The sequence below is a fragment of the Stegastes partitus genome, unplaced genomic scaffold (assembly GCF_000690725.1).
Source record: "Stegastes partitus isolate 25-593 unplaced genomic scaffold, Stegastes_partitus-1.0.2 Scaffold392, whole genome shotgun sequence".
Classification (NCBI taxonomy): domain Eukaryota; kingdom Metazoa; phylum Chordata; class Actinopteri; family Pomacentridae; genus Stegastes; species Stegastes partitus.
In genome coordinates this window covers 101,932-129,076 of record NW_007578123.1, presented here as the reverse complement: position 1 = coordinate 129,076, position 27,145 = coordinate 101,932, and the positions used below count along the sequence as shown (strand labels likewise).

The 27,145-nt window shown below is 40.8% G+C and overlaps 2 protein-coding genes across 5 annotated transcripts in view; both read right to left on the bottom strand.

Moving 5' to 3' along the window:
- c1qtnf12 (C1q and TNF related 12) overlaps positions 1 to 8,331 on the bottom strand; it is a 40,181-nt gene extending 31,850 nt beyond the window's left edge. Inside the window, exon 1 of the mRNA XM_008285233.1 lies at positions 8,320 to 8,331. The gene's annotated coding sequence lies outside the window, so the exon portion shown is untranslated. The remainder of the gene's footprint in view (positions 1 to 8,319) is intronic.
- hipk1a (homeodomain interacting protein kinase 1a) lies at positions 1,371 to 27,145 on the bottom strand. Of its 4 annotated transcripts, none has more exons than XM_008285237.1 (17): positions 26,841 to 27,145; positions 21,895 to 22,622; positions 19,925 to 20,298; positions 19,720 to 19,843; positions 18,320 to 18,439; positions 18,129 to 18,215; positions 17,313 to 17,494; positions 17,043 to 17,193; positions 15,354 to 15,558; positions 15,134 to 15,252; positions 11,610 to 11,747; positions 9,661 to 9,812; positions 9,208 to 9,360; positions 7,287 to 7,454; positions 6,953 to 7,146; positions 5,019 to 5,152; positions 1,371 to 3,111 (listed from the first exon to the last, which is right to left on the bottom strand). In XM_008285237.1, the coding sequence occupies exons 1-17, from the start codon at positions 26,878 to 26,880 to the stop codon at positions 2,698 to 2,700; spliced, it is 3,483 nt and encodes a 1,160-aa protein (XP_008283459.1). In that variant the 5' UTR covers positions 26,881 to 27,145; the 3' UTR covers positions 1,371 to 2,697. The 4 variants fall into 4 exon arrangements, with proteins under 4 accessions (XP_008283459.1, XP_008283460.1, XP_008283461.1 ...); XM_008285238.1 differs by having other exon boundaries at positions 5,019 to 5,149; XM_008285239.1 differs by lacking the exon at positions 11,610 to 11,747.

Here is a 27,145-nt window from a genome sequence, read left to right as displayed (position 1 = left end):
TTTATAAAAGATTGGTTAATGTGGAAAAAGATTTGCTAATGCGTACAAAAATATTAATAGATGAAAAGTCAAATCTTTTTACACGTGACTTTTGCTTCACTTTTGATTTGTATCTGTAACTTCAGGGTTTCTTTGCCCTGAGCTCAGGCTCACAGGCTCATTCATTCTGTCTGCTCCTCTGTACCTCAGTGCCGCCTGCAAGCTATCAGGCAGTTCTATTCCCCGAGAATCTTTCAGAGCACGCGACATTGTCTGGTATATGTGAACAAGTTAAATTTGCTGAGTTTGTGGATCGCTCAGCAAAAACTTTCATGATGGCTAAGCCTAACCTTGTCCAATTTTAACTCATCACTGTTGCCAGTTGAAATGCCAAACAGTTGGTCCAAAGTCCACTTGCAGATCCTTCCTGTGGCAATTTCCAAGTCGAAGGAGGAGGCAGTGATGCAGTGAGGCCAACGCAGACTACACAGCTCAGACTAAAGCCCACAGCTCCCAGTCAACAGTCAACAGTGGACCATCTTTTCTGTATGTGTGTCACAGCCTGGCTAAATAATGACACTTAAAGGCAAAAAGGCAAATCAATAACAAGGAAAGAGATATATAAATATAGAATAAATATTAAAATTCAACTCAATAATTATAGTTTAGTAACTGAGGTTAAGATTCCACAGTGTTATTCATGGTGTGATTATACCTCTGTAATTTAAATCTTAAGGAGTAAAACCCAATTACCTGACTATGGTCAATGTTAAGGCTAATTCCCTACCTCATTATTAGTTATGTCTGACTAAGTAATACGTATGTAAAAAAAATATATATACATGATCCCCTATGAGCAAGCTTTGTATTTATTTTTTCAGCATTTACTTTTTTTGTAGCTCTCCTATATTGTACCAATATTATCCCAGGATATCCAAGGTAAAGCATCTTGGCTTATTAAAACAGTAGAATTATAAAAAGCAAAGCACTGAAGGAGAAAACTTGAATGCAACTTTAATGAAACTAAGAATGGACAGGATGAGGGCAAAAATAAAGTAGCTATAACAAAAACACATATATAATATATGATAATAATGTTTCTGATAATACTAATAGAGACGCATCAAAGTTAAGTTTCTTCATTGGGTGATGACAGGTGTTGCCAGGTTTTTAATAAATGGCTGGTTTACTGAACACCTGGTGGCGATAAGAATGTCACTTATCATCGTAGACTTAATTGATAAATCAATATTAATATTATAATTTCTGGTCTGCCACACAGATCTAGTGTTCTCCTTGATCCTGGATTTAAATTTGAATATACGTGCTGTGTAACTGCATAATTTGAAAATTGTATTGAGTTGAAATCACCATGAGTCACGAGTCCCAAATCCTGTTTTGAGAAGATTTTATTGCGTACATACGGGTTAAGGTTCATTGTGTGTTCTATGTAATGTAGCACTTCACGACACAACAGGATTGTAAGAACAACCATCATTTCACCAAACCAATGATTTGTTTAGAAGCAGTAACATACTAAACATCAATTTATATCTTTATAAATCAACTTTGTCAGATTTTATTATTCACAATTCCAAAAGCAGTACTGTGAATTTTCATCTAAATGGCTTGTGTGATACCCAATCAGATTTTTTTTAACGTTCACGCTTTACTTCACAGACATCACGTCACAAGACAACAACTTTTACATTTTCCCAATATTACCTACGTGTTTGTCGTACAAATTAAACGTAATATTACTAATCCGTCTGCGGCTGCATATTACAAACCTCTCCTGAATGCTACTCCATGTAAGACACATGCAACCTTAACAGTAACTTTAAAACCTTAAAAAAAAGAAAAACAGAAGTCCCCTTTGAATACGTCCTACTCCACACTGAAATGCACCGCGTCGTTCAACATACTGAACATATGAATATAATTAAGTCAGCACTGAAACAGAATCAACATGGAAAACACAGTGACACATCTTTATACAGTACAGTACGTAGCTTATGTTCTCCATTTGTTTTCATAGTACAGATAAAACACACAGTACATTCATACATGAAACGTACAACATATTATTCCAACTTATCACAATGTGCAGACATTAAAAGTTAAATAAGAGAAATTGGCCTAAATAAGTAAGGCGACTGTGTATATGTAAATGTGTCATTTCAAACGATTATTGGATGATTTTGACAACTACAACATAATAATAATAATAATAACAATAATAATAATAATAATAATAATAGAGCAGCATAACAGTTAAGTTCCAGTTTCTCCGCAACACACATTTCTTACATGAAATCAAAATTTAGGGCTTTATATGTTAAGAATTAATTTAAAATTGCAGTCTGTAAGTAAGAGCACAATTTAGTTTTCTGTTTAGCTTCCTACATTTGCGCACAATATATAAAAACTGAAGCTGTAAGTCACCTTTAACCTTACTCCTTTTGTTTAATTTTAAATCATGTGCTGGAGTCCAACCCTGTGCCCAACTACAGTAAAGATCCTGCACTGTTGACTCGCAGTGATACAACAGAAAGAAAGTGGAATAAAGTAAAAACTGACTGATTAAAAAAAACACACATTCTAGGACTGGACAGTGAAGCAAAGTAAAAAGTCGGATTGAAAGCGAGTCCAATCACAGCCATCTGTGATGAGCTTGTGCTCGTCTCTAGTCTCGGTCTTGGTTTGGTCCTTTAGTGTTTACAGGTAGGGATACTGGTTGAGTTTTCGCTGGTAAGCAGCACTGGAGCGGTGGAAAGGCTGCTGCTGCTGCTGCTGCTGCTGCTGCTGTTGGTTGTGGTTGCCGTACTGTCCTGCAGCAGACCCTCCGAGGGCTAAACTGCCGTTCTTCTGGAGCAGCGCCAGGGAGGAGTACGCTCCGCTCGCCCTGCCGTGGCGGGACGAACCGCCCTGCATCTGGTCCACAGCCTGGGACACCGAGGCCAGGGCAGCAGAGGCCGGGTAGGCGTACAGGTTTGGGGTTGAGCTGAAGAGGGTGCTCTCGTGGAGCCGGTAGGACGAGTGGGAGGAGACGGGAGGGGGGTAAGTGGGCTGTCGCCTCAAAGAACTGCTTCCTGTTTGTTCATGGGAAGATGTCATCACAGACTGCTGTACCTGAAATGACAGACAACAACGAGGTCTGTGAACCAAGGCTCCACCCCAGTACCCAAACCTACTACGAAGATTAGTGGGTCAGCAGGTGTATTAAGACTTAAGTCAGAGATTTGAGTGTCTTGAAGGTGGCTGTCCTTTCACCCTATTCAGGACTTTTGAGGCCTTTTCGACCCCAGGCCATTTGGTTAAGGTGACAGGTATTGTTTTTTTAGTTTTGATGATTTTTTTTTAATATAAAAAGAGGGACATTTGTCATGCGTTGGATTATCAGAAAATGTATTTAACATCGTATAAAAGTCTATAATGAATACCAACAAATATTTTGCACATATTGTTTCTTGGGGTCCAATGGACCCCGAAAGACCTTCTGTGTATGGCAACATCAAAGTCCTGAATTGGGTTAACCTGCTAGGTCACCATGGTAACTGATGCAGCAAGCTAACCTGCTCAGGAGGAGGTTCTGTTCAGAGCTGGAGATCTTAATCAGCTGTGAGAAGTGTCTAGCTCACCAGTTCATTTCCTGACAACTATACAAAAATAGGCTATATCTGCAAACATGTTGAGCTATAAATGACTAATTCCACTGACTGAAGCCGTGCAGTTACAGTGGCACTGTACGTGTTGTGGAACCTACATATATTGTTGTCAATGAAGAAAATGGATAAATACATTTGGTATTTGAATTTTCTGCCAGGTCTGTTTTACACTGCTGGTACAGCAACTAATAGAACACAGAATAGTAAATGTATTATTCTGTTGGTATTTATTACAGAGAATATTTAATCAGTTATTTACTTTTGCTTTGATTTGGCCAAAAATTAAAGTAATATCCTGCATTATAGGACAATGTCATACCTAAATGCACTTCTTCAATATGATGCCTAAATGAATGAAGTTTAACGTGAACAGCTCTAATGTGCAGCCTTAGAAATGAGCAGCTGCACGGAGTCACTAAGTGATAAAATAAATACATTCACTTTCACAACTGACAATTTACTAGCAGCACTCTCTTCTCTCTTTCTTGTCTTGCATCATTTTTCAGCAGCAACACTTATAACTGTAATAAATGTTTATATTCTTCATAGGTCTCCATTACTATAAGTTGTTCCTCTGAAAGATGTAGACAGAACACAATCGGGCCACTCTGTGTGGCAGAACAGTCACATGACATGTTAAAAGCCCCCTTTGATGTGAGTCTGAAAGTCTGACGCAGAAAACTTGGTTAACAAAGACAGTTGATAACCACCATCATGACACCCATTATCTATAATTGGGGTTTTAGGTGGGGCCAGTGAAACAAAGAAGATCTAACAATTTCAAACTTGAAGTACAGCCTTCAGGGATTGACTGTGATCATGTCATGTTACATTTACAACTAAAGCTTGATTTATACTTCAGCACAGCAGCGTACCTTTGCCTGCCATGCACCTCCTCGCAACTTTATGTCACAGCAACGCAAACAGCAACAACTGGGGAGTAATATGCTGTGTTTACATGGCATAAAGTAAATATGTAGAGATGGCAGAACCTCCACAGTTAGTCACATATTGACACTAATTTAAAAACAGCTGCACTTGTTCATGACACTGATTAGACTTTTACATATGTGACATTGTAAATCCCTGCCCTTTTTAAAAAAAAAATCATTTTGAGACACATTACTTTGGAAAGCTTTCCTTCTGTTTGAGTAGACCCATGTGCCTCGAATTATAATTGCATTAATCTTTTGGCACCTAAATGTAGTAAATAAAGTCCCTGAGCTCCAGCAAAGCAAATAGCTGAGCAGATGACAAGCTGGAGCAGTGATGTAGCAGTAACCAGAAGTTCATATACTGGTGTTGTTGTAAGACAAGGCTAGATGATTTATGGGTTCACCTCTGAGCAGAGCTGTGTGTGAGAGCTGTTACCTGACTCAGGTTGAGGGGCTGAGATCTGCTGGATGCAGCCCGTTGATGGCGATCAGTGGTGGAGTCTCCTGGTCGACCAGGCGGCTGAGCAGACCCCTTCTTGGACTTCCCCGAGCCACTCGTAGCTTGATCTACTGATTCAAAACCAGACAGGATGCTGTGAGCGCTAAGATGAATATAGATTGCAACTGCTTTAAGTAAAATGGATCATTTTAAAGTTGAACCTGTAACCGATTCCGTTATGTCAGATAAACAGCAACGCTAAGTCGAACGTCTCTGAATTTACCTTTGAAATCTGAACCTCTACTATAGCAGGTGAGCAGACGATGCTCCTTTAGCAACCTAGTTTGGTTTTTGTCTCAGAGCTCGACAGTTTTGCTATGACGGAAATATCAAAGCAAAAATTTTAAATCAAGCTAAGATCAGATTAAGTCTGAAGTGTTTATGTTGACAAAACACCAGCCTGACATCTGCAGACAGCTGGATAACCAACGTTAGCGCACTTAAAGCTCAGATCAGTGATTTTTTTCTTCCTCTATTTTACTCTCTAGATTTGCTACAAGATATCCAGAGTCCGATAACTGTCCAGAGTCACAACAGTTTCATAATTTACGATCTTTCCGCACAGACTGTGACCCAAGCTCTGGCCAGTGACTTTGACATAATGGGCAAACACCATTACGCCAACATCTGTGTTCACCATGAGATTCACACACTTGCCTGAGCTGCTGTAAAACAGTCGATTCATTTTTCTTAGAATTGCAAACACTGGGCGCCCCTATAGCTCACCTAGTTGAGCTGGCGACCCATGAACAAGAGCTATAGTTCCCCTACGCAGCAGTCGTGGGTTCGACTCGCGCTCATGACCCTTTGCTGCAGGTCTCTCCCGATTCTTCTCCCCCCTTTCCTGTCTATCTCTACTGCTCCATATAAAAGGCAAAAAAGCCCCAAAAAATTATATAAAAAAGAACTGCAAATACTACAAACTCTTTGTATTATCAGAAGTATTCCTTTGATCCAATAACTTTCAAGAAGACTAGAAAAGCGGTAAATTTATAAGTCATTTTATCCCATTCATGTGTGTGAAGCTCCAGCTGGAGTCTCGGTCGCACACAATAGGCTTGACTGAAAAAGAACGCTAACGTGGATGCTCTTCGGGCCCAAAACTGCAGAGGTGTGCACAAAATCTGGGTATTTTCTCACTAGCTTTTGTTCAATGAGGCTATAACTGTGGATGTATTGGAGGAGCTGGATGTGGCTCTCAGCCTTGCTGCCAGTTTTCCACAGTATTTACTAATCCCCTGTAGCCCAAAAATAATTTTCCCCATAGACCACAATTATAAATTAAACCTCCAAGTGCACACAAGGTCTATTATTACTCTTTTATGAATTTTCAATCCATTAGGGTTTTATATATATTCCCTGAGCCTAGAAAAGTGAGTGGAAAATGAGCATTTTTGCGGTTCAACACAAACGTGCATTGGGGCCATAAATGAGAAAGCAAACAGAAGCTACAAATCATTTTTGGCTGATTTGCCGTGTGAGCAATTTTAGCTCAACATAGTGGACACCGCAAAGTAGACATTTTAAAGACCATGAAGCCTTAACTGCACTACTTAGAACAAGTAAACACTGCATATACAATTAATGCAGATATACACATCTACTGAGAAAAGGTGCAACGGCACTGGATTTTATAAACAGGCACTAGACCATTCATATAAAGCTGGCGATTAAGTTGAATGTATTTGTCAGTATGAGTAGTCTAAAAAAAAGGATCCACTGAGGCCACTTGTGCAACTACGTTTAGTTATTTCACATTAAATCAGTATGAAGTGAATGAAGAATAGACTAAGAATAATAACAGTGAGATAGAAATGAAATAAATATGGACTGGATGTGACTGAGTTGAACAGAGCAGTGCAGTGGAGGACCTGGAGCTGCTGGAGTCTTGTGGGTTGTGCTCTCTCCAGGCTGGCTCTTCACAGAGGGCATGATGATGGCCAGAGACTTGGCGGGCTGGGAAGAGGTTTTGGGGCTCAGGGGGCTGCTGGTGGAGGAGTCAGAGTCATGGGAGTCGTGCACCGTCACACAGCTGATTACGTTGGTCCTCTGGCTCGTTCCAGAGCTGCAAGAGTAAACGATCATTTCAGCTCTCTCTCCAATGTGTACAAACTCTGCCGATACATCGAATACACAAATTTGCTTGAGAAAAAAAGGGTCAATAAGGCAGATAGATAAAATAGCACCCGACAGTAAATGACTCACCAAGCAGCAGGGAACTTTGTCTCATCCTCGTCCTCCGAGTCGCTGTGGATGGTGATGATGCTGACGGCAGGACTCGGTGTGTCAGAGATGACGATGGGCTGAGACTGGTCACCAGCAAAAGACGTGTTGTGGACTACGGTGGTGGCTGAATGCACTGACGACACCGGCCTGCAGGGGGGGAAAGACGCACTTTCACTTTGAGGTCAGTTCGTGTCAGTTCAGAATTCAGAAAACCATTTGCTGCAACGTCTCAGATTTTATTCAGTCTTTATAAATCTGCTATTTAGGGCCAAAACCTGAGTTCTGCAAAATATCTTGACAAAATTTAAAGAACTAAATGGTTTGTCACACCTGGGCCATTCTCTATTTTGATTATTTATTATTACTATTTTTCTTTAAAGTCTTCGCTGGGAAGCGATGTTCAAGATGTAATATTTCCAGAATGGATTCCCAGAGCCATGAAACTTGGTGAGGACACAGACAAAATCATCTTCGGCCAATCCTGATGGTTGAATGGGTCTAGCAGAGGCTATGAAAAACTGCAGACTTTCTGAACAAGGGAGGTTTTGGGGTCCCAGTGAGTTTCTCTAAGTGTGTGTATATTGGAAGTATGGATATATTCATACATATTAACATATCCATATTCCCTACTAAAAATACAATCTTTGGCCAACATTATAGATATATAGACCCTTATGCACACCAGTTTTTGTGATCTACATCACCATTTTAACATGTCAAAATTGACCAAAAAAACCCTTGACTCCTACTGAGACAGGTCTCAAAAGTTGGTAAATGTCAACCAAAGACTGTGTTTTTTAAAATATATTTTCTGGACTGTTGCCTTTATTTAAAGCAGTAGAGATAGACAGGGGGGGTGGGGGGAGCTGCAGCAAAGGATCGTGAGCGGGAGTCAAATCCACAACCGCGGCGTCGAGGAACTATAGCCCCTGTTTATGGGCCACCCCAAAGGCTGTGTTTTTAGTTGGAAACATGGATACGTGCATATATATATATATATATATATATACACACACACAGTTACAGGAATATTATGGGGCCAAAATACAAGTTCTTGTGTTTTTTCCAACTTTTAGGGGACAATAGTTAACAATTTGGCCTCTGCTAGAGCCATTCAATCATTTGAATCTGCTGGTAACAGTTTTGTTTGTGTCCACATCACATTTCATGGCTGTGGGAGTTACATTTCAGGAGATATTGAAATCTTAAAAACAAACCAAAAAAAATCCTGAAACATTTCAAAATAATAATATAGAACTTAGATTTGCATCCCACATAACAAATAACTAAACTCTGAACAAAATCTGAGACAGCTAAACAACACGCTATCGAAATGACAGACACAGATACCAACAGCAGTAACTGACACTGATCCAGAACCAGTCATTAAATTTCACTGTTCTTCATGGTTACCTTTCAGAGCTTGGACGTGCTGGTTACAGATCTGCTCACAGAATCTATTACAATATATTTATAAATATTTTATCTAATTGTCTTTACAGCTTGTACTCATGTAAAATAATATAGTAATGAATATATTGCACACAACATGTAAATAAAATGATAAATGGTCTGCACTTATACAGCCCTTTTCTACCTTAGTGGTACTTAAAGCGCTTTACAGTGTTTTTTCATTCACCCATTTACACACACATTCATACACCAATGGTGACAGAGCTGCCATGCAAGGCGTTGGGCTGCCATTGGGAGTAACTTCAGGTTCAGTGTCTTGGCCAAGGACACTTCTACTGTAGAGGGGCAGGAGATCGAACCACCAACCTTGCGATCAGAGGACAACCCGCTTTACCACCTGAGCCACAGCCGCCCAACCTTCCCTAACCTTACAGCCTATTAAAGCACCTAAAAGATGTGAATGTGTGACGGATGGACAGCTGGATACCTGGCTCTGCTCTCGGCATGTCGGGCCTTCGATCTCTTGCCCTGTTGGGATCTTGAGTGAGCGGCTCCTGAGCTGTGGTTCTGTGAGGCAGCATGACGGCCAACACCAGAGTCCTGCTGGCTGACACCATCGTACTGGCTGCCGTGGCGACCCCTGAGAAGAGGACTCTGCATGAGCGACCAACATTTACTAGGTGTCCTGTTATATTTCAGCCGTAGGCTGACCTGAAATGGAGTCAAAATTGATGTGGTGGCAGTTTCTAACAGAGCTGAAATGTGTTTTTTAACCATGAAAGTTTCATGTGGCTATCTCCTGTAATTATGAAGTTATGAGGGGAAGTGCTGGAGCAACATAAATTATAAAGTGTGAAATTTTGATCTACTCCTATGTACTTCAAGGGCCTGTAACTCTGAAAATATTCACAGTATGAAGGTAAAAGTTTGCAGAACCAACCTCCAGCCTGGAGCTTGCTGACTGTCAGAGATAGGGGCTCCCATGGGTGAGTCAGGCACCACAGCCTGCCCAGGGTTGTGGATGGACATGCCAGGCATCTGCTGCCACGTGGAAGGGATGAGGATCTGCTGCGTCCCTGCTGGCCAGCCCTGCTGTACGCACACATACATACGAACATGTTGAACAGCTGCAAGACACTGGTGCGGACATGTTCAATTCAAAGTGCAGCATGTCGACCTTAGTGCAGCAGAAGCTGGAGTTATTTAGAGAATCAGAAAAGACGCAATGAGCACATGCAGAGTCTTTAGGTAAATGCAAATGCTCCCATTTCCGTCCTGCAGCAAGAGATCCAGCAGACGTCACGTTAAAACAAAGACACGGTCACAACGGAACAAAGCAAAGTGGTTACTGCTTTGCATCCTGTTTCCATCCATCTCAGAGAGAGCTGCATTTGTAACTGCTGAGAAAGAAACGTGCTAAAGGTGGCTAAAGAAACAGCAAATACCAAACCTAGCTCCAAGAATACATTTCACTCAAGGTTCTGATGCCAAGCATTCATGCCATACAGTTCTGCACTGAGAACAACAGAGATGGTCCAACCAACCTGAAACTGAAATGTGTTAGTCTGAGACACAAACGAGACAGAAATGAAAGTTGATTTCAAAATGTAAATCAGGACACCTATCCTCCCATATCAGTTAAATGCAAGAAAAGAAAAATCTAATTAACTGATTTAGATCAACCTTTGAAGTTAAAATTATTTTAATGAGTTCAGTTGAAATATAAATTTTGATAATTGCATCAACTTAATATTGTGTGTAAGTTAAACTCAAATTTGTACACTAATTGATTTAAACACTAAATTCTAGTTGTACTAACTTAATAAAATTGGCTTCATAACCTTGTTTCTTCAAGTCCCATGTCCTACCCACTTAGCATGCCAGAAAAAATTCAGCCGGTCAAGAACCTGCATGTTAAACAAATATGACATGTCCAAACACAAAACTGCAGTTTAAAATTTGAAATTTTGCTAACAACATTGATGCATTAAAAGCTACCACATGATCAAAAACATGAAAAAGATTTTTTATTTTATGTTTTTTTTAACTGCTGAAGAGAATCTAATTTAGGCAACTTTTTTTTTTAAAAAAAAAACAATTGTCACTTTAAAATGTGTTTTTCCCCTATTTTCATATTTATTAAGCGAGTTGTAATTAAAAATGCCTTTGATTGGTAAGGACAGGCAATTGGGTGTTGTCGTTTTTAAACAAGAATAAACGCTGGAGGCATTAAAAATGGAGCAGTGTGAAATTAAAGACACACTAGAGTTGTTTACAGGTCTTGAGTAAGAACTGTTGCTTATGGACACATCTGGTAAACTGACTGAAGCCCGCTTAAGGGTAGCAGCTCAAATCTGCTAACGAACTGTTGGTGTCAAGGATAACATAGGTGCCAAGTTTTGATGAGGCAAACAGATGGAAAAAAGACAACCACTTCAGATATATCTTTTTTGTGTACACAGGAGTCCAACAGTGTTACAGAAGTGCAGTGATGAACTCTTTTTAACTTTGTGTGTTTCCCACCTGCTGTAGTGTGGTGGCAGTTATCAACAGAACTTAAATGTTTTTTTTAAATTCCTAAAACTTCTACGAGGCTGCCTGCTTCATGTATGGAGTTATGAGCACTCAGAAATGCTGGAAAAACACGACACCAATGAAAAGTGCAAACTTTTGACCCGCCCCGACATACTCAGAGAACTAGCACTTGATCTTTAAACACTGAGGGGGAAAACAGCGAACATCAAAGACTGCGAGCAAAAGCACAATCCAGACTGGTGAGTTGCACATGCGTCCTCAGCTGGGCGACACTGAGATGTATGTTGTGGGAGGAAGGAAGGGAATAAGAAGAGAGCTCAACCAAGGTGGCAGGTAATGGCGATGGTGCTTTACCAGCATGGAGGAATACTGATCCAGTGAGCCGCCGAGGCTTCCGGCGCCACAACCAGCCGGCAGCTGGAGCGGACCTAAACGTGGCATCCCAGCCACGGAGGCGTACAGGCCGCCTACCAGCAGGGGGTCAAAGGAGGCCTGGGAGGTGAGGGGAGGTGGAGGGAGGTGTTACGACATCCAAACACACTGAGACCATGTCCTCACTAAACCAGGTACATTTGTGAACGCACCTTTTTTCTTCATTGTGCTCCATCCAGACTAAAACTGAACACATACATCTAAAAAGCAGCCGCTTGGTTTGTTTTGTACTAACACTACCATACAATGAACCAAACAGATGACAGCAGTAACACAGCATTTCATTGTTTTCTCACCCAAGAAGAAACGACTTCAGTTTGATTTCTGCTAGTTTGACTCACCAGTTGAATTTTCAGGTAAAAGCTTGCAACTGTCTGCTCATTTCTCCCCTTCCACTTTCTAAGTGTTGCCCCTTCACTACAGAAGTAGCAGCAACCTACACGCTGGAAAGCAGCAGGCCCGCTTGATTCTGTCAGTTGTAAAGATCTTTTACAGTTCTTTTACAGTCGTTTACAGCATTTGGTGTCTAATCTGTATCAGAATCAGAAAAAAGCTTTAATGCCAAGTGAGCTCGCACACACAAGGAGTTTTTCCTGGTAACTGAAACTTCAGAGTACTCACGAAAAGTTAGGTGGACTTTACAGGGATGTTCTTACATGTTTGTCTACCGGTTATGGAAAAAAATCAGTTTGTATACTTGGCTTGTCTGCAGTGAGCTAGCGGGTGTAGACAAAGATAGATGGTGTCAAACAGATTAGAAATAGTTCAGTCATGGATGACAGAATTAGATGAGTCCCATGTTTACCACTCTCTCTATCAAATCTGATTTTACTGCTTTCAGCTTCAGGACCAAACCCACTTGTAAACACACCTCACAGGACTCTGACGCCTGATGTTATTCCTGTTTTCTGACAAGGTCATTGTGAGTCAGAGTTGGTTTGACACATCTTTTACGCTGGGAGCTGCATGACTTAACCAATGTAGCGATCTGTTCCACTTTTCACAAGCATCTGTGATATCAGCTATGTGAATTTCTGCAGAAGCCATATTCCGCTAGTCAGTTGTCTGAGGTTTTAATGTGTCCAATGAGCTCCTACAGAGTTAAAGTACATGGAGGCTTCGTCTGTAGGGCAATGATCATCACATTAAATTTGTCTTTTTAATCAGTAAAAGCCAAAGTTGGCAGTCGTCATTTTGGGGGGTTTTGTGGTGTTTTCTTTTGTGTGAAATGAGCCATTGTAATGACAAAGTTGTCTTCTCCCCCCCATCACTGCACAGTTGTGGTGTCCTCGAGTGGGCTCTTCCCAAAACCCAAAAGGTTCAAAGAAACACCAACAAGTCAGAGGTTTTTTCTTGCTTTGTGACGGCCCCACCGAGTATGTTGGTTGTGCACATTGGCTGTCTGTGTTTTGTTCTGCTTCCTCAGGTCCCTAAACTGCTTGAGACTGAGTGGGCGGTCCAACCTACTTGGCATACTTGGGCCAAGCGCTTCCAGGCTACAAAAGGGCCAACCCCTCAGCTCATGCTCTCTCTCGTCATGCTTGTGATTTACGGCCACACTGTCATTTTGGTTTGTGACTCTATAATCAGACAACACCTCGCACCACATCACATCCAGGCATCTGCACCTACACTACTAATATCACTGACTTACACATCTTACCTTGCTAGTATTAAATTAGCGGTTAATAAAAGATAATGCTTTTCTTCTGGCAATACCTGTGTCGTCTCCCCTCTTTTGTCTTAACCCATTTGCCGGGTTGTGACAGTTTATAGCAGAATGATAGTGAGATGCAGCCTTATGTCCTACAGAATGGGCTGGTAAAGTGAGACTGCGCTTGTGGTTATTCTCTCAAAAACATTCTCTGCTGAATACATCCACCCAACCGGTCGAGGTAGATGGCCGTCCCTCCCTGAGCCTGGTTCTGTCGGAGGTTTTGTTTTCCCCTGTGGGGGTTTTCGGTTCCTTCCCACTGTTGTGGACTGCTTTCGGACTGCTGAAGCTTATAGGGAATCCAAATGTTTTGGATTGTTGGGTGTTTCTGCCTTTGTTAAGCGCTATGAGATGACTTGTTGTTGTAAATATGCGCTATACAAATAACATTGAATTGAATTGAATTGAATACAATAAATAACACGTTCAAAATGGCAGAAAGAAGAAAAAGCAAAATACCCAAATGGGTTGATCTGAGCACGAGTATAAACTAGCTGAAAGTTCTGCTGTGGATGCATGTTAATGTAGCCGGTTTAGTGAAGACGTAACCTGGAAGGACACATTTAGAGCAGCTTGACTCCCGAAGATGAAAAAGTCTTCGCTTAAAATCAAGATTGCTCAGTTTGTTATCACACCAGGACAAGATATTTACAATCCTTTTGTGGAAAATGTAGAGAGAGGGGAATAAAAGAAAAGAAATCCACCCACATTTATACAAATCATAACAGTAAATAGAGTTTTTTCCAGTTGCCCATTTCTTGGATCGACCCCTGACTTAAAATCATTTCTGGATTTGCTAACAAATCCCTTCAGACCTTAAATATCTTGTCAAGCTTTATAATGAGCAGTGTGCTCATTTTACAGGTTCACATGACAGATGTCACCAGCAGGTGTAGTTAATATTACCAGACTGAATATCCTTGTCTGTCACACCTGAGATTACAGAAGAACTCGACTCTGTTACTTCAGTAAAAGCATCAACACTGCAATGCAAGAATCCTGCAAAATCTTAGACAAGTTAGAGTACTTGTTCCTGGTCCCTGTATATATGAAAATATGTGACATTATTAGATTGTTTTTGATGCATCAGTTCATTAGCAGCATCCTCTTGCTGTAGCTGGCCCAAGAGGAAGATTTTTAACTAATTTATATAGTTGAGTGCTTTAGTCTGGTGGTTCCCAACGTATGGTCCAAGTTAAATCAGGAAGGTCATTTCCAATCATTAGTGAAGAAAGACAAAAGACAAAAAAGATCAAACGGATATGGACTTTGGTTAATTTTCTGTAGTTTGAAACTATTGGAAAGGTTTAAAGGAAAGACATCCCTTTGGTGGAAAACGTCGTAACTCACTATATCATTGGGTCTGCTTTTGTCTGTCAGCAAGATTTATACAAAAACAATCAGCTGAATTTCATAAAACTGAAGCGGAGAAATGGCCAAAGAAGACACCTTGGTGCAGATCTGGATCACTTTTTTTTTTTTAAATTGAGAAAGATATTGAACTTGGTGGAAGACTGACTCTTTTAGTTTAAAGTATTTCTTCTTAAGTCAGTAGTAGCTACAAATGCAGGAGAATTTAAAATCAAACTATTTTCCTCATAAATAAAGCAGCCAAAGCCAAAACACCCAAAATACAAGAAGTATAGTACCAGAATAAATGTACTTATAGTAAATTCTGATTCTGTAAAACTCCACTGAAGCACAGCCCTCGTCGCCATGCAGTGGCTCTCACCTGTGCCAGCATGCTGGGCTGGATGTGAAGAGACTGGGACGACTGGTTCTGAGGAACTAAGGGTACTGAGTTGTCCATTCTCACTGGGTAACCAGACGGCTTATTGGATGTTTGAAGACCTACAAAGAGTAGAAGGAGGCAGATTATACCACGTGAAATACAGACAGATCTAATTCGTTCATGCAGTTGCTGACTGCTTAAACTGCTCCTTCATTCTCACCCTGGATGGTTGGGGGGCAAACTATGAGCGTCTGCTGGAAGGGTTCAGTCTGGGCGCAGAGCTGCGTGGGTCTGGTCTGCAGAGGGACGCCCTGCTGGGTCAGACCGGGGATGTTGATGGTGGCCTGCTGGTAGAGGCCGGGCTGGTAGTTGAGCAGTGGGACGTTGCTGCTGAGGGACAGGGACTGGCCTCCTGTAGAGGCCATCTGGAACAAACAACAGACAGAGAAGTCCAAGTTCAACTCCTGAAAACACAAGTTGAATTTAGCAGGAAAGTCCACCAGACTTATTTAAGAAAGCATTTACAAATGTCATATTTTCATACTTGTGGCTGCATAAACAATGATGTTCCACGATCATCTGTTTTAGCCAGAATTTAGAGAATGTTGTTTTCAGACGTGGATATTATTGTATTTCACCAGAAAAAAAATAGTCTTAGATTGAAAGTTATTTTTCAGGCTTCAATAGCTCCAGAAATACAACTCCCACAGACATGAACTCTGGTGAGAACACAGACAAAATTGTTCCTGTAGAATTTATGTTTTTTTGAAAAAAGCACAAGATTTTAAACAAGGATGATAATTCGGTCCCAGAGAATTTGTGTAAGTGTGTGTGTGTGTGTGTGTGTGTGTGTGTGTGTGTGTGTGTGTGTGTGTGTGTGTATTGTTGGATCCATATTTCGTACAAAAATACAGCCTTTGGCTGACATTTCACTAACTTTCAAGGGCTCTAAAATCAGTAGAACTTGATTTGTGGCAAGTATGGCAAGCCAAGGTTAATTTTTTTTCTATTTCTAAGTGGCAGAATGGGGATGTGGGACCCCACAAACTGGTGTGCACACAACTCATTTAAAATTGTTGCACTTTTAGCCAAAAACTGAAAACTGAATTCTGTTGAAGTTGTTAAACCATACGGGTCTAGTGGAAACAGTTTTGTTGGCATCTTCACCAAATTCTATGGCTATGGGCATTTTCTTACCTTTAAAACAGCTTCCCAGGTAATGTGTCTTTTTTAGGGTGAAAATGCATCAGGTCTGAAGAGATTAACCCTTACATACTGTTTTGGGTCAAATGTGACCCATTTTGACATTTGACAGCAGTAAAAAAAATACGAAAAATAAAAGAACTAAACGTCATTCTTTTAGTCTGAGATTTGATGACTTTTCCTAAAGTGACCCATAATACACTAAAATGAAAATATTTCAAAATGATATACTTATGTACAGGTGATACATTGAAGCTGTTTGGGGTCAAATTTCACCCGTATCCACTGAGATGGATTTTAGATCTACCAGTGTGGGTAAAATCAAAATAAATGGTGGTTTTAGTGAATCTTGAAACTGTGAAACTGTACAGACCATGTTTTATGTGTATTTTTGATTTACATATATTAATGTGACACTGGCTATTTAGACATTCTAAATAGATCTGCGGTTTAAAATTTGGTTTAGACCCTTGAGTATGAGGGAATTCTTGACAGGCATAAAATGTGAACGGTATATAAGGGCTAAATTGCTAAAATTCTGCCAAAATACTTTGCAGAGCTGAGTTTTGGGTGCCAAACAAACAAATAAGTAAACTCTGAACAAAATCTAACACAGTGGAGCAACACTACTGTCTGAAATGACACAGACTGACCCCGAACTGGATCAGAAAGAATAACGTTCTGAAGAGGCGGATCACATCCTGACCTGATTGTGCTGGTTTAGTTGGCTACTGAATGTAACAGTGAGGTTGGTGGCTGCACTTGGGGTGTTGTTGCTTGCAAACATATTTTTTCCATTCTCAAAGGCGCTGCATCTGCGTTTGCATATATCCATGTTTTGGAAGCAGGACTTGACACTGTAAGATAAAAGTGTTAAAAAAAAATCATCAGACAGGTGCACAGCTGGAATGCTGGGGGTGAAACAGTCAGTAGATCTGCTGATCACTTGTAGAAACCACTCTGCTTGTCATCTTACTGTGAGCTGTGAGGGAAGTGCAGCAGGTGCGTCATGGTAACGAAGGGATGGTTCAGCGTCTTCATGGGTGTGATCCTTTTGTCTGCGTCTAGCGTCAGCATCTTCTTCAGCAGGTCTATAAACTCCCGTCTGTCGGCCTTCTCTGCCAGGATGTCTGTGCCCTCCAGGTTTGTCATGTTCACCTGCAGGAAGTCGGTGTTTAATATCAAACAGCAGAGCAGATTCAGAAGATGTTTGCTTATACACACACAGTGTCCTATTTTCTTTAATAAAACCAGTTCCAGCAGCAATTTTAGTGGGTCATTTCATGAAATTACATCCCAAGAATCACTCAGTGCCTCCAACCTGACCGCCCCAGAATCAGCTGACTTCTTATGCACAATAACTTTAGTGTATTTAATAAATTAAACTTTACCTTCATACTAGGAATTTCTTCAGAGTTACAGGTCCCTTGACTTTGTCGAAATTTTGCGATTTGAATAAGTAATTTGTCTTACTTTTTCCAGTATTTTTGAGGCCTCATAACTTAATAACTTCTACATGTAGATAAACAAAAACACATTTGAACTCTGTTAAAAACTGCAACTACACTACAACTGTAAAGCTTTACTGGAAAATCCTGCCCGATCTAAAAAGAATTAGGTTACAGTTTTTAACAAAGCTCAAATGCATTTTTCATCCAGATGCCATTAAGCTCAAAAATGCACTTCAAGGCCAGTAACTGAAAAACATTTATAGCACGAAGGTAAGATTTTGCATGGCTTCATTAAATATAATAAAGTCATGACATCATGGAAGTTAAGACCAGGAACTCACCTGCATCATATCATCCAGACAGTTGAAGATGTATTTTCTCGCCTCCTTTGACTTGATGCCCATCTCAGCCTCGTGCTCTGCAGGTGTCTGCAGAAAGAACAGCCACAGCAAAAAACCTCGTTATATGCACTGCACACATACTTCGGAAACGTTTGTTCTCTTTGTGGACTCATATCTGCGGAGTCGCCTACCTTGAGTCTCCAGAGCGGGTAGCTCGAGTCAGGGCCTCGGTTGAAAAAGCGACTGGTTTTTGTTCCTGCACTCAGCAGGTACTCTGCTGGAAGGCCCTGGGTCTGAGAGATGTAACGAATCTGAGAGAAACCGATGCAAAAAAAAAAAAAGGTGTGAGACAAATGTAGACCTGCAGCACTGTGTGTTTGTGCTCAGTACAGTTTATACAGGACTGCATGTGTGAGTTGTTGGTTTTTCAGGTTTGTCTTAAAACAACAGTCAGGTACCAATATGAACACTGGTAGTGCTTGTCAGTGGGTCAATCCCCAATCCTCTCTAAGCGCAGAAGTTTATCTTAGGTTAAACACATGAACCTCAAGCAGTTTCTGGGTGTTTTTGCTTTTTTACTCACTCTGGGCTCATTTTTCACCTCAATTTAAGGTCCTGCATATAGAAATGGGTACAAGAGGAGAGAATAAAAAATGCTTTGTGTGCTGTCTGACATAGTTATAATGTCAGAAATCATTACAAAGTTGCATGGAAGCATTGCATTAATTTGTTTACTTTGGAAAATAAAAAATAAAAAGATCGGATAAATAAGTGCCCATATGTGGTAGCAATATCACAAAGAAAAATGAAAAGAAAAAAAAGTAACTCTACAGACCATAAATATTTTACTACTTACATTTTCAACTTGTTTCTGTACCTCTCTCCTTTCTGTTCTATGCAAACACAGCCTGCAGTTCATCCCAGGAGGTCAAAAAGTCCCAGAATTTTTGCAATGTGACTGTTGGTCACTAATAGTTTCATAGTTGTGCAGAGAAGTGCAGAAATTCTTCTCTTTTTTATTTTTAGATTTTATTTTATTTTATTGAGCTAAATTGTTCATTTGATGTTTCTTTTGTAAAGCACTATGTCATTTAGTTTTTGAAGCTAGTCATGAATAAAGTTTCTCATTCTTTTGGTATTATGTGGGCATCTGACTGTGGTTTTAAGACAGACTTGAACATTTAGGAACCTATCCTTTAAACATCATGAATAAAAACAACCTGGTGGTCATGATTTTACAGAAACTGTCACATGCCTCTAAACGCATCATCCTATCAGGGATGGGAAAACATTGGATATGCACTTGGTCTAAATGTAGTACTCATCAGTATTATTATTATTATTGCAGTATTTCTTTTTTTGTTCTTTGGGCAGAAGCAAGCCAGTTATTTTGTGTATTTCCAGTCTTGTGCTAAGCTAGCTGCTATTTAATGGACAAATATGACAGTGATATCAATATGCTGGACTTCATTTTATACTTACTACCCTAAATGTGACACTTTGGTTTGTGAAATGTTTCAAATGTGTATGATGTATATTAGCATTTGCACATAAACGTCACTTTAAAGTGTATGAAGGTGCTGCAGATGACCTGATCGTACTCTGAGGCACCAGGATAAAGAGGCCATCCCAAGAACAGCTCAGCAATGACGCATCCCAAAGACCACATGTCGATCGCCTCACAGAAAGGAAGACCCAGAATGATCTCTGGAGCCCTATGAGCACACCACAGTCCATGAACGACAAGATCACTGCAGGTAATTCACATACAGGCACGTGTAGGACAAAATGCTCACCTGTAATATCGCGACTGCAGGTAAGTGGAACAGACCGCTTTGGACACGTGGCTGGCCGAGCCGAAGTCGATGACCTTCACCCTGTACGGCTGCCTCAGAGGGTCCACCAGCATGATGTTTTCAGGCTTCAGGTCGGCGTGGATCAGCCCCAGGCTCTTGAGCTTCATCAACGCCGTGGCGACCTGCTGCAGGATCGGCCGGATGCACTTGAGCAGCAGAGGACTGAACTTGCTGTGCTTCAGGAAGTCGTAAAGGTTCTGCTCCAGCATCTCGAACACAAGGCACGTGTGGTTCTTGTGCTGGAAACACTCATACGAGCGGACAAAGTTGAACTCATCGGCGTTCTCTGTGCTCAGCCGGCTGAGGATGCTCACCTGCAGACGGAGGAAGATAAAATTATGAGTTCATTACTTTTACTTATTCTGTTTTAACCTGATGTTTCAAGTCTATTATTATTTTATTGTTTTTATTATTCAAAAATGCAATGATAATCTGCTTTTATGTTGAGCACATTGTGTTGCATTTGATGCCAAAATTGTGCATAAAAGTAATGTTTTCTATTATGATTATTAATATGATTATGAGGATGATGATAATGATTATTATTATTACTATTATTATCAGAAACATTCTTAATAGGCAAACAATGGTAATACCATAATCTGTCTCTAGTTTGTATTTCAATCTTTTTAATCCATGCTGTACGTAGCTACTGTAAGAATAAGTTTCATGCTATACATGCTTTATCACATTTTTTACTAAATTAAAAAAAAAAAAAAAAATGGTATTCAATTCAAAAATGCTTCATTGTTGGCCAGTAAGTGCACAGACAGTACTTGCATTGCAGCAGTATGTCAGTGCTGCAGTGATGTTGACAGGATGGGTTGAGAATTAAAAAAGTTGTGATCAAATACTCCAATCATTATTGAAACACCACTAATTCCTCGCTAGGGTCACGGGGGGCTGGAGTCTATCCCAGCTGACTTAGGGCGAAGGCAGGAGACACCCTGGACAGGTCGCCAGTCTATCACAGGGCTACACTTAGAGACAGACGACCAAGCACACTCACATTCACACCTACGGACAATTTAGAATCACCAATTAACCTCAACATGTTTTTGGACTGTGTGGGAGGAAGCCGGAGAACCCGGAGAGAACCCACGCTGCACGGGGAGAACATGCAAACTCCACGCAGAAAGATTCCGGTGCCCCCACCGGGATGTGAACCGGCAATCTTCTAGCTGCGAGGCAACAGTACTAACCACCGCCCCACCTTGCAGCCATCTTAAAATACTCAAAAAATGTATATCCAATGTCTGTTTCGAAGCACTTTTCCTGGTGCTACCAGAATATGAAGACTTTATGTCCAAAAACAGATAACTCCATCTTCACAGACCTTCAGAAAACTCACTTTTCCATCATCTACCTGAGACAAAATCAATCAAACTTAAGTTATCTCTGTTTTTGTCATGTCATTTCTACTGAGTCAAATCCACTCGACTTCAGTTTTACTGATATTATCTGTTTTTGCAAATGAACTCTTCATATATACCCGCCACTTACATGGACAATGAATAGGAAGGGTTGAAATGCGGATCACAACTAATAAAAACATGTTGCTAATGTAAAATAAATGAAGCGTTCACATCAAGAGGTTTCTTTTTCTTCTACTTGACATAATGATGTCATTTTGTAAACTACAGTTTCCATAATGCTTGGAGGAAATAAAGGACAATTGTGTCATGGAGAGTGTTTTACTTGTACGCGACAGTCACATTTTTATGGCTATATTTGTTCACAACTCAGCTCCTGTCAAACCGCTGTTCTCGTTTGCAGACCAGCCTGCAGTTATCACTGAACTGCTGAACCTTCTCCTGCAATTTCTACACAGATTTATGGATGTTTATCTCTGAATAGACTCTTCTAATTATCAACTCTGCTGTCCGTATCAGCTGAAAAACAACACTCACCTCGATCTGACCTTGCCGAGCGTAAGAAGGATGGTTCTTTAAAATTTTAATCGCCACTATCTCATTTGTGCCCCGCTTCCAGCATTTGGCCACTTGACCGAAGGTGCCGCGTCCCAGAAACTCAAGCACCTCATAGCTGTTGGACATGGAGCACAGGATCTCGTGCTGCACCAGCTGGTAGTCACCCTCGCTGTGGGAGTTGCTGCTCTTGGTGGTGGAGGTGGAGTGTGCTATGGACTGAGCCGTGGTGGTTCCTCCTCCGCCTCCCGTGCGGTTCGAGACGACGGGGGCCGACAGTTCCTCCAGGATCTGGACGCTGTCGCTGCTGTCCACCTCCTCGCTCTTCCTCTTCAGGCTGTACTGCTTGTGGTAGAGGTCGCAAGGCTGCGAGGACGACTCTGCATCCTTGACGCGCCGGCTGGAGGAGGAGGAGGAAGAGGAGGAGGACGGAGGCCCGCGCAGGCTGCCCGTGCTGTCTGCCGCCCGCACCACCGTCTGCTCCCTGGAGCTGGCCGGCGGCAGGTGGTTGGAGTTGTACACCGGGTTGAAGTTGGAGCCGGAGGTGGAGGGAGCAGCTCCCTGGGTGGGGCTCTGCTGGTAGTAAGCATTGTCTCCCAGCTGGTTGGACACATCCCAGGCAGGGTTCTCAACTTTGAGCCTCTTTGAGCGAGAGTAGGCACTGGAGGAGACGGAGGGAGAGGAGAACACCTGGAGCTGCGACGCCATGTCTGTGGAGGAGGTTACAGACAAACAGCTGCATCAGACATGGGACACTCTGAGAAGCACCTGTAGCACAGATGTGGGGGTTTGAGACTGTGTGTCTATTGTTCTCTCATATTAATTGTTCTGTTTGTATTACTTGCTCTCCATCTGCTATCCTGCTATCCCCACCCCCCCAACAACCACTCACCCCAACCAGTCGAGGCAGATGCCCGCCTTCCCTGATCCAGGTTCTGTCTGAGGTTTTTTTCCCCTCTCTATTTGTTCTGGTTTCCTCCCACCACTGCCAACCTCTTGCTCAGATGTCCAAAGTCAGCTTTGGATTGTTGGGCTCTCTGTTCAAATTTCTAGGGCAGGGATCTCGAACTCCGGTCCTCGAGGGTCGCAATCCTGCAAGTTTTAGATGTTTCCTTCTTCCAACACACCTGATTCAAATGATCAGGATCGTTATCAGGCTTCTGCAGAGCTTGATGATGAGCTGATCATCTGAATCAGGTGTGTTGGAAGAAGGAAACATCTAAAACTTGCAGGATTGCGGCCCTCGAGTACTGGAGTTTGAGACCCCTGTTCTAGGGTCTCCACCTTACTATGTTAAGCGTCATGAGATGACATATGTTTGCGCTATACGAGGTGTGTCAGAAAACTGTCAGGACTGGTGTCACAAAATATACATTTCAAATCCAAACTACAAACTACAAATTTTCCCCTTTCAAGTAATCCCCCTGGAGTCTAACCACTTCCCCAGCCTTCTCTGCCACACCACCATACACTCCTGGAAGGATTCTTCCGGGATCCACCACAGCTCCGTCATCACAGCCACCTTGATGTCGTCCAGGTCTTCAAAACAGGTCCCCTTGATGACCCCCTTGAGCTTGGGGAAGAGGAAACAATCCCACGGAGCCAGGTGGGGTGAGTAGGGAGGTTGCTCCAGCACAGTGATGTTCTTCTCAGCCAGGAACTGTGGGATGCTCAGGGCATTGCGAGCAGGCACGTTGTCATGGTGAAGCAGCCACGACTTGTCCTAACACAACTCTCACCTCTTCTCGTGCGCTGAACAAAGCAAACGCTGCAGGATCTCTTTGTAGACGTGCTGGTTGATCGTCTGAAGGGGAAAACTGCTAGTTTGCTTTTTGTTTGGGTTTGAAATATATCTTTTGTGACACCAGTCCTGGAACCTTTCTGACACACCTCGTATAAATAAAATGTAATATGTGTGTGTTCTTGTTGATGCTATTGTGCTGACTGTTCTGTGCTGTTTCTGTTATTACACTTTACTATCAGTACTATGACTTATGTATTCAGTTCTGTCTACATGTTAACTTCAACGTGTTTGAGAATCCTTGTGAAAACAAGCTGACACATCTTAATGTGTTGATCTTCAATTTAATATAAAATCTAGAGCTGATATGATCAAACAATCAGGTGAAAATGAATCTGAAGCTAGTTTAATAATTCATTAATGCAGAACACTGGATGGTTTCAGCTTCATAAACATGCAGCATTCTTTGCTTTACACACAGTGAGTTAAATTAAACATTTTTAGGTTTTAAAGTGATCTGATTCGTCATCTTCAGTTGTACGAGAACATTATTTAAGATTAAAAGAGAGGTTTGGTTTATTTCAGCCGGGTATATTGGGTGTGATTTCCAGTCATGTGGCTACTGCGGCTCTGAATCATGCTAACGTTGCACTCTCCACCTTCACTGTAGGGATTCAGTCAAGCATAAATCTGGACGACTCCCTGCAGCTCCAACTTTTTCCAGGAATGATTTTCAGTCGTCTTTATAAACATTAGCGAGTAAAAAAAATCTCTTTTTGTCAACATGTCAATATTTAAGAGCCATATTTCAGCAAATTACATCAGTTACAGTCAAAATCTCAGTCAAATCCTTTTTCCAGGATTTGATGATTGATTCAAAGTGTTATATGTTGTTTTTTTATTATTTTTTTATCTCCTCAGGAATTGGATTGTGTTGTGAGGTCTTGTCACTGTTTCCTCCATGTTTATCCGTCTGGCTGTTATTGCTTGTGTGTGATCTTAATAAAATACTGAGTCGAACTCAAGGCTGGCAATTTTCTGTATATTTGTTATGGTCAACAAATTCCATAAGAAAGACCAAACGACAACAAAAGCTCATTTGTTGGGAACTGTTTTCATCTGAGGGCTAATCTGGTTTGGTGTTACACAGCAATGGTTTCAAAGTGAGCATGTAACATTAGTAAATATATAAAACAGTTTTTACAGCCAGGATAAGATGGGGTTGGACTTTGAAAAATGTGCTATTGTGTTATTTTTTTCTAAAATATATGTGTGCGTATATAACTCTATTATTTTTATATTTTTTTTTTTTTTCCCGAGACTGTGTGTGTTTTTTTTTTCTGTAGGATTGGTCAAGTTTGCATTTGAGCAGAAGCAGTTATCCATGTTGGCGCCTGTGCTTCTTTACGTATTCACCCTCTATTAATCCTACTACTTGGTTTTCAGGTTTGTGAGTCTTTGTTATTGGTCATGATGACAGCAAATATACTTAACAGCAGTCTCACAGCAACTTTTAATCCTAGTTTATGTGTCCACTTACCTCATCATTACAAATCCTTTGCTGTTAATAATCAATTCATCTGTTGATTATTTTACTATTGATCTAGACATCAGTCCAAAACCCCAAAGATCATCACTTCACATTGATGTAAAACAGAAAAACGTGGGGAATAGATGGCGTTTTAACCTCATAAAGTATCCTCAGTAACTAATGAGTTATTAAAATGGTTGATGTTCATCACAGTTTTAACTGTAATGTTTAAAACAGTCAGGCAATTAGTTGGAATACATAATATTGCCAGGTAATTTTGCATTATACTAAAATTGCTAACGTGTCTTTGAATGTCTGAAGTATTATGTATGAGTCTATTATTTACACTGTAGGGCCTGAACCCTAAATACTTAAATTAGTCAGGCAATTTGGTATTGTAGACAATATTGTAGGTTCTTAATCTTACTATTTATTCTAGTCAGGTGATTTTATATATATTTCATATATATACCCAATACATAATCCAAACTACACGATTTAAATGAGATAAAACTGTATGTCACCAGGGTCTTGACCAACAGAAATGATCTGAACTAGACAGCTAAATATACATAATCAACAATATGGTAGGTTCTTACTCTTAATGACCTGAGTTAAATGCAAAATTAATGATTTTGTATTGCTTTAACCCTAATATTTAAATTAGTAGGAGACACTTCCATAATGTATTATACTGTAGCGTATTAGCTGTAATATTGAAATTAATCAGGTACATTTGAATGTATATAATTTTGTAGGATTTGACCTATCTATTTCAGTTAGTCCGGTAAACTTGCATGTTTGCACATTTCATATTTTGCATATTTTGTAGATTCTAAAGTGCAACATTTAAGTCAGTCCAGGAAATGTTGTGTTTTATAAAACAAGGTAAGGTATTTACCGTAATATTTAAATTAGTCAAGTAAATTTAAATTATATATATTACAGTGTAGGGTCTTAACGCTAATATTTAAATTAGTCAGGTTCATTTGTATTACATGTAGTATTATAGTGCCTTAACTATAACATTAAAGTCAGTCATCTTCTTCATTTGTATTTCATAAGGGTCTAAAAAAAAAAAAAAACATTAATCTAAATTAAAGGATATCCTGCATAACCATTAATATCACATGGTCTTAAACATAATAATTAGTCAAGTGAATAAGTTTTATATAAAATTTTGGGTAGTGGTTTTGAGCTTAATATTTAAATTAGTCAGGTAATTAACATGTAATTAAATACTACAGAGATTTATCCTTAAAACTCGTGAGTGCTGCAAATGTGTAATGTCAGTCTTATTGTCCACTGGAAATCACTTGGGCTCAGCTGCTGTTCTTATAAATGTACTCCAGCATTTTGATTTTTAAACTTTATTTTAATTGCTGTTGTGTTGCCTTCAGGGTCTCCTGTTTTTGTTTTGTCTGTCGAAGCACTTTTGCAAACACTTGATTTTACAGATGCAATGTAAATAAAAGTCGATCATATTATTGTTATTATCACTAATAATAATCCTGATAATTACTGTTAGTATTATGATGATGATGATGATGTGACTCCACCTTGACAACCACAGCCCTCCACCTGAGCCTCACACTACGGTCGGTTGTGTCTCCTCCGCTGCCTGGCAGTAAACCCTGACACCGCCGGGGACATTACCTGTACCGGATGACTGAGCGCACCGTCGCCGATCTGACATTTAAGGCCTCTTCATCATCCCCTCGCCGGGCTGTATGTGGAGCTGCAGCCGATCAGCTGAGCTGCTCGCCGCCTGCAGACAGGACGGAGGACGGCTAACCGAGCTAACAGCTAGCTAGCTCTCTGCGAGCATCCGAGTCACACCTGACTCCCGTCCGCAGCCTCATCGCGCGTCAAGCGAGCAAACCGTGCATCGTGTCGGCCGAAATGTCAGATGTTCCTGGAGCGAGCACCGTCGGCTGGACGGAGCTCCATCACCGCGGACT

What these genes read in the sequence shown, in the direction of transcription:
- hipk1a (XM_008285237.1), bottom strand. Translation starts at nt 26,880, where the DNA reads ATGTCAGATCGGCGACGGTGCGCTCAGTCATCCGGTACAG. An exon ending in AACTAAACCAGCACAATCAG is followed by an intron (nt 15,559 to 17,042) that starts GTCAGGATGTGA and finishes TGTTTGTTCCAG; the next exon opens with ATGGCCTCTACAGGAGGCCA. An exon ending in ACAAAGTTCCCTGCTGCTTG is followed by an intron (nt 7,147 to 7,286) that starts GTGAGTCATTTA and finishes TTACTCTTGCAG; the next exon opens with CTCTGGAACGAGCCAGAGGA.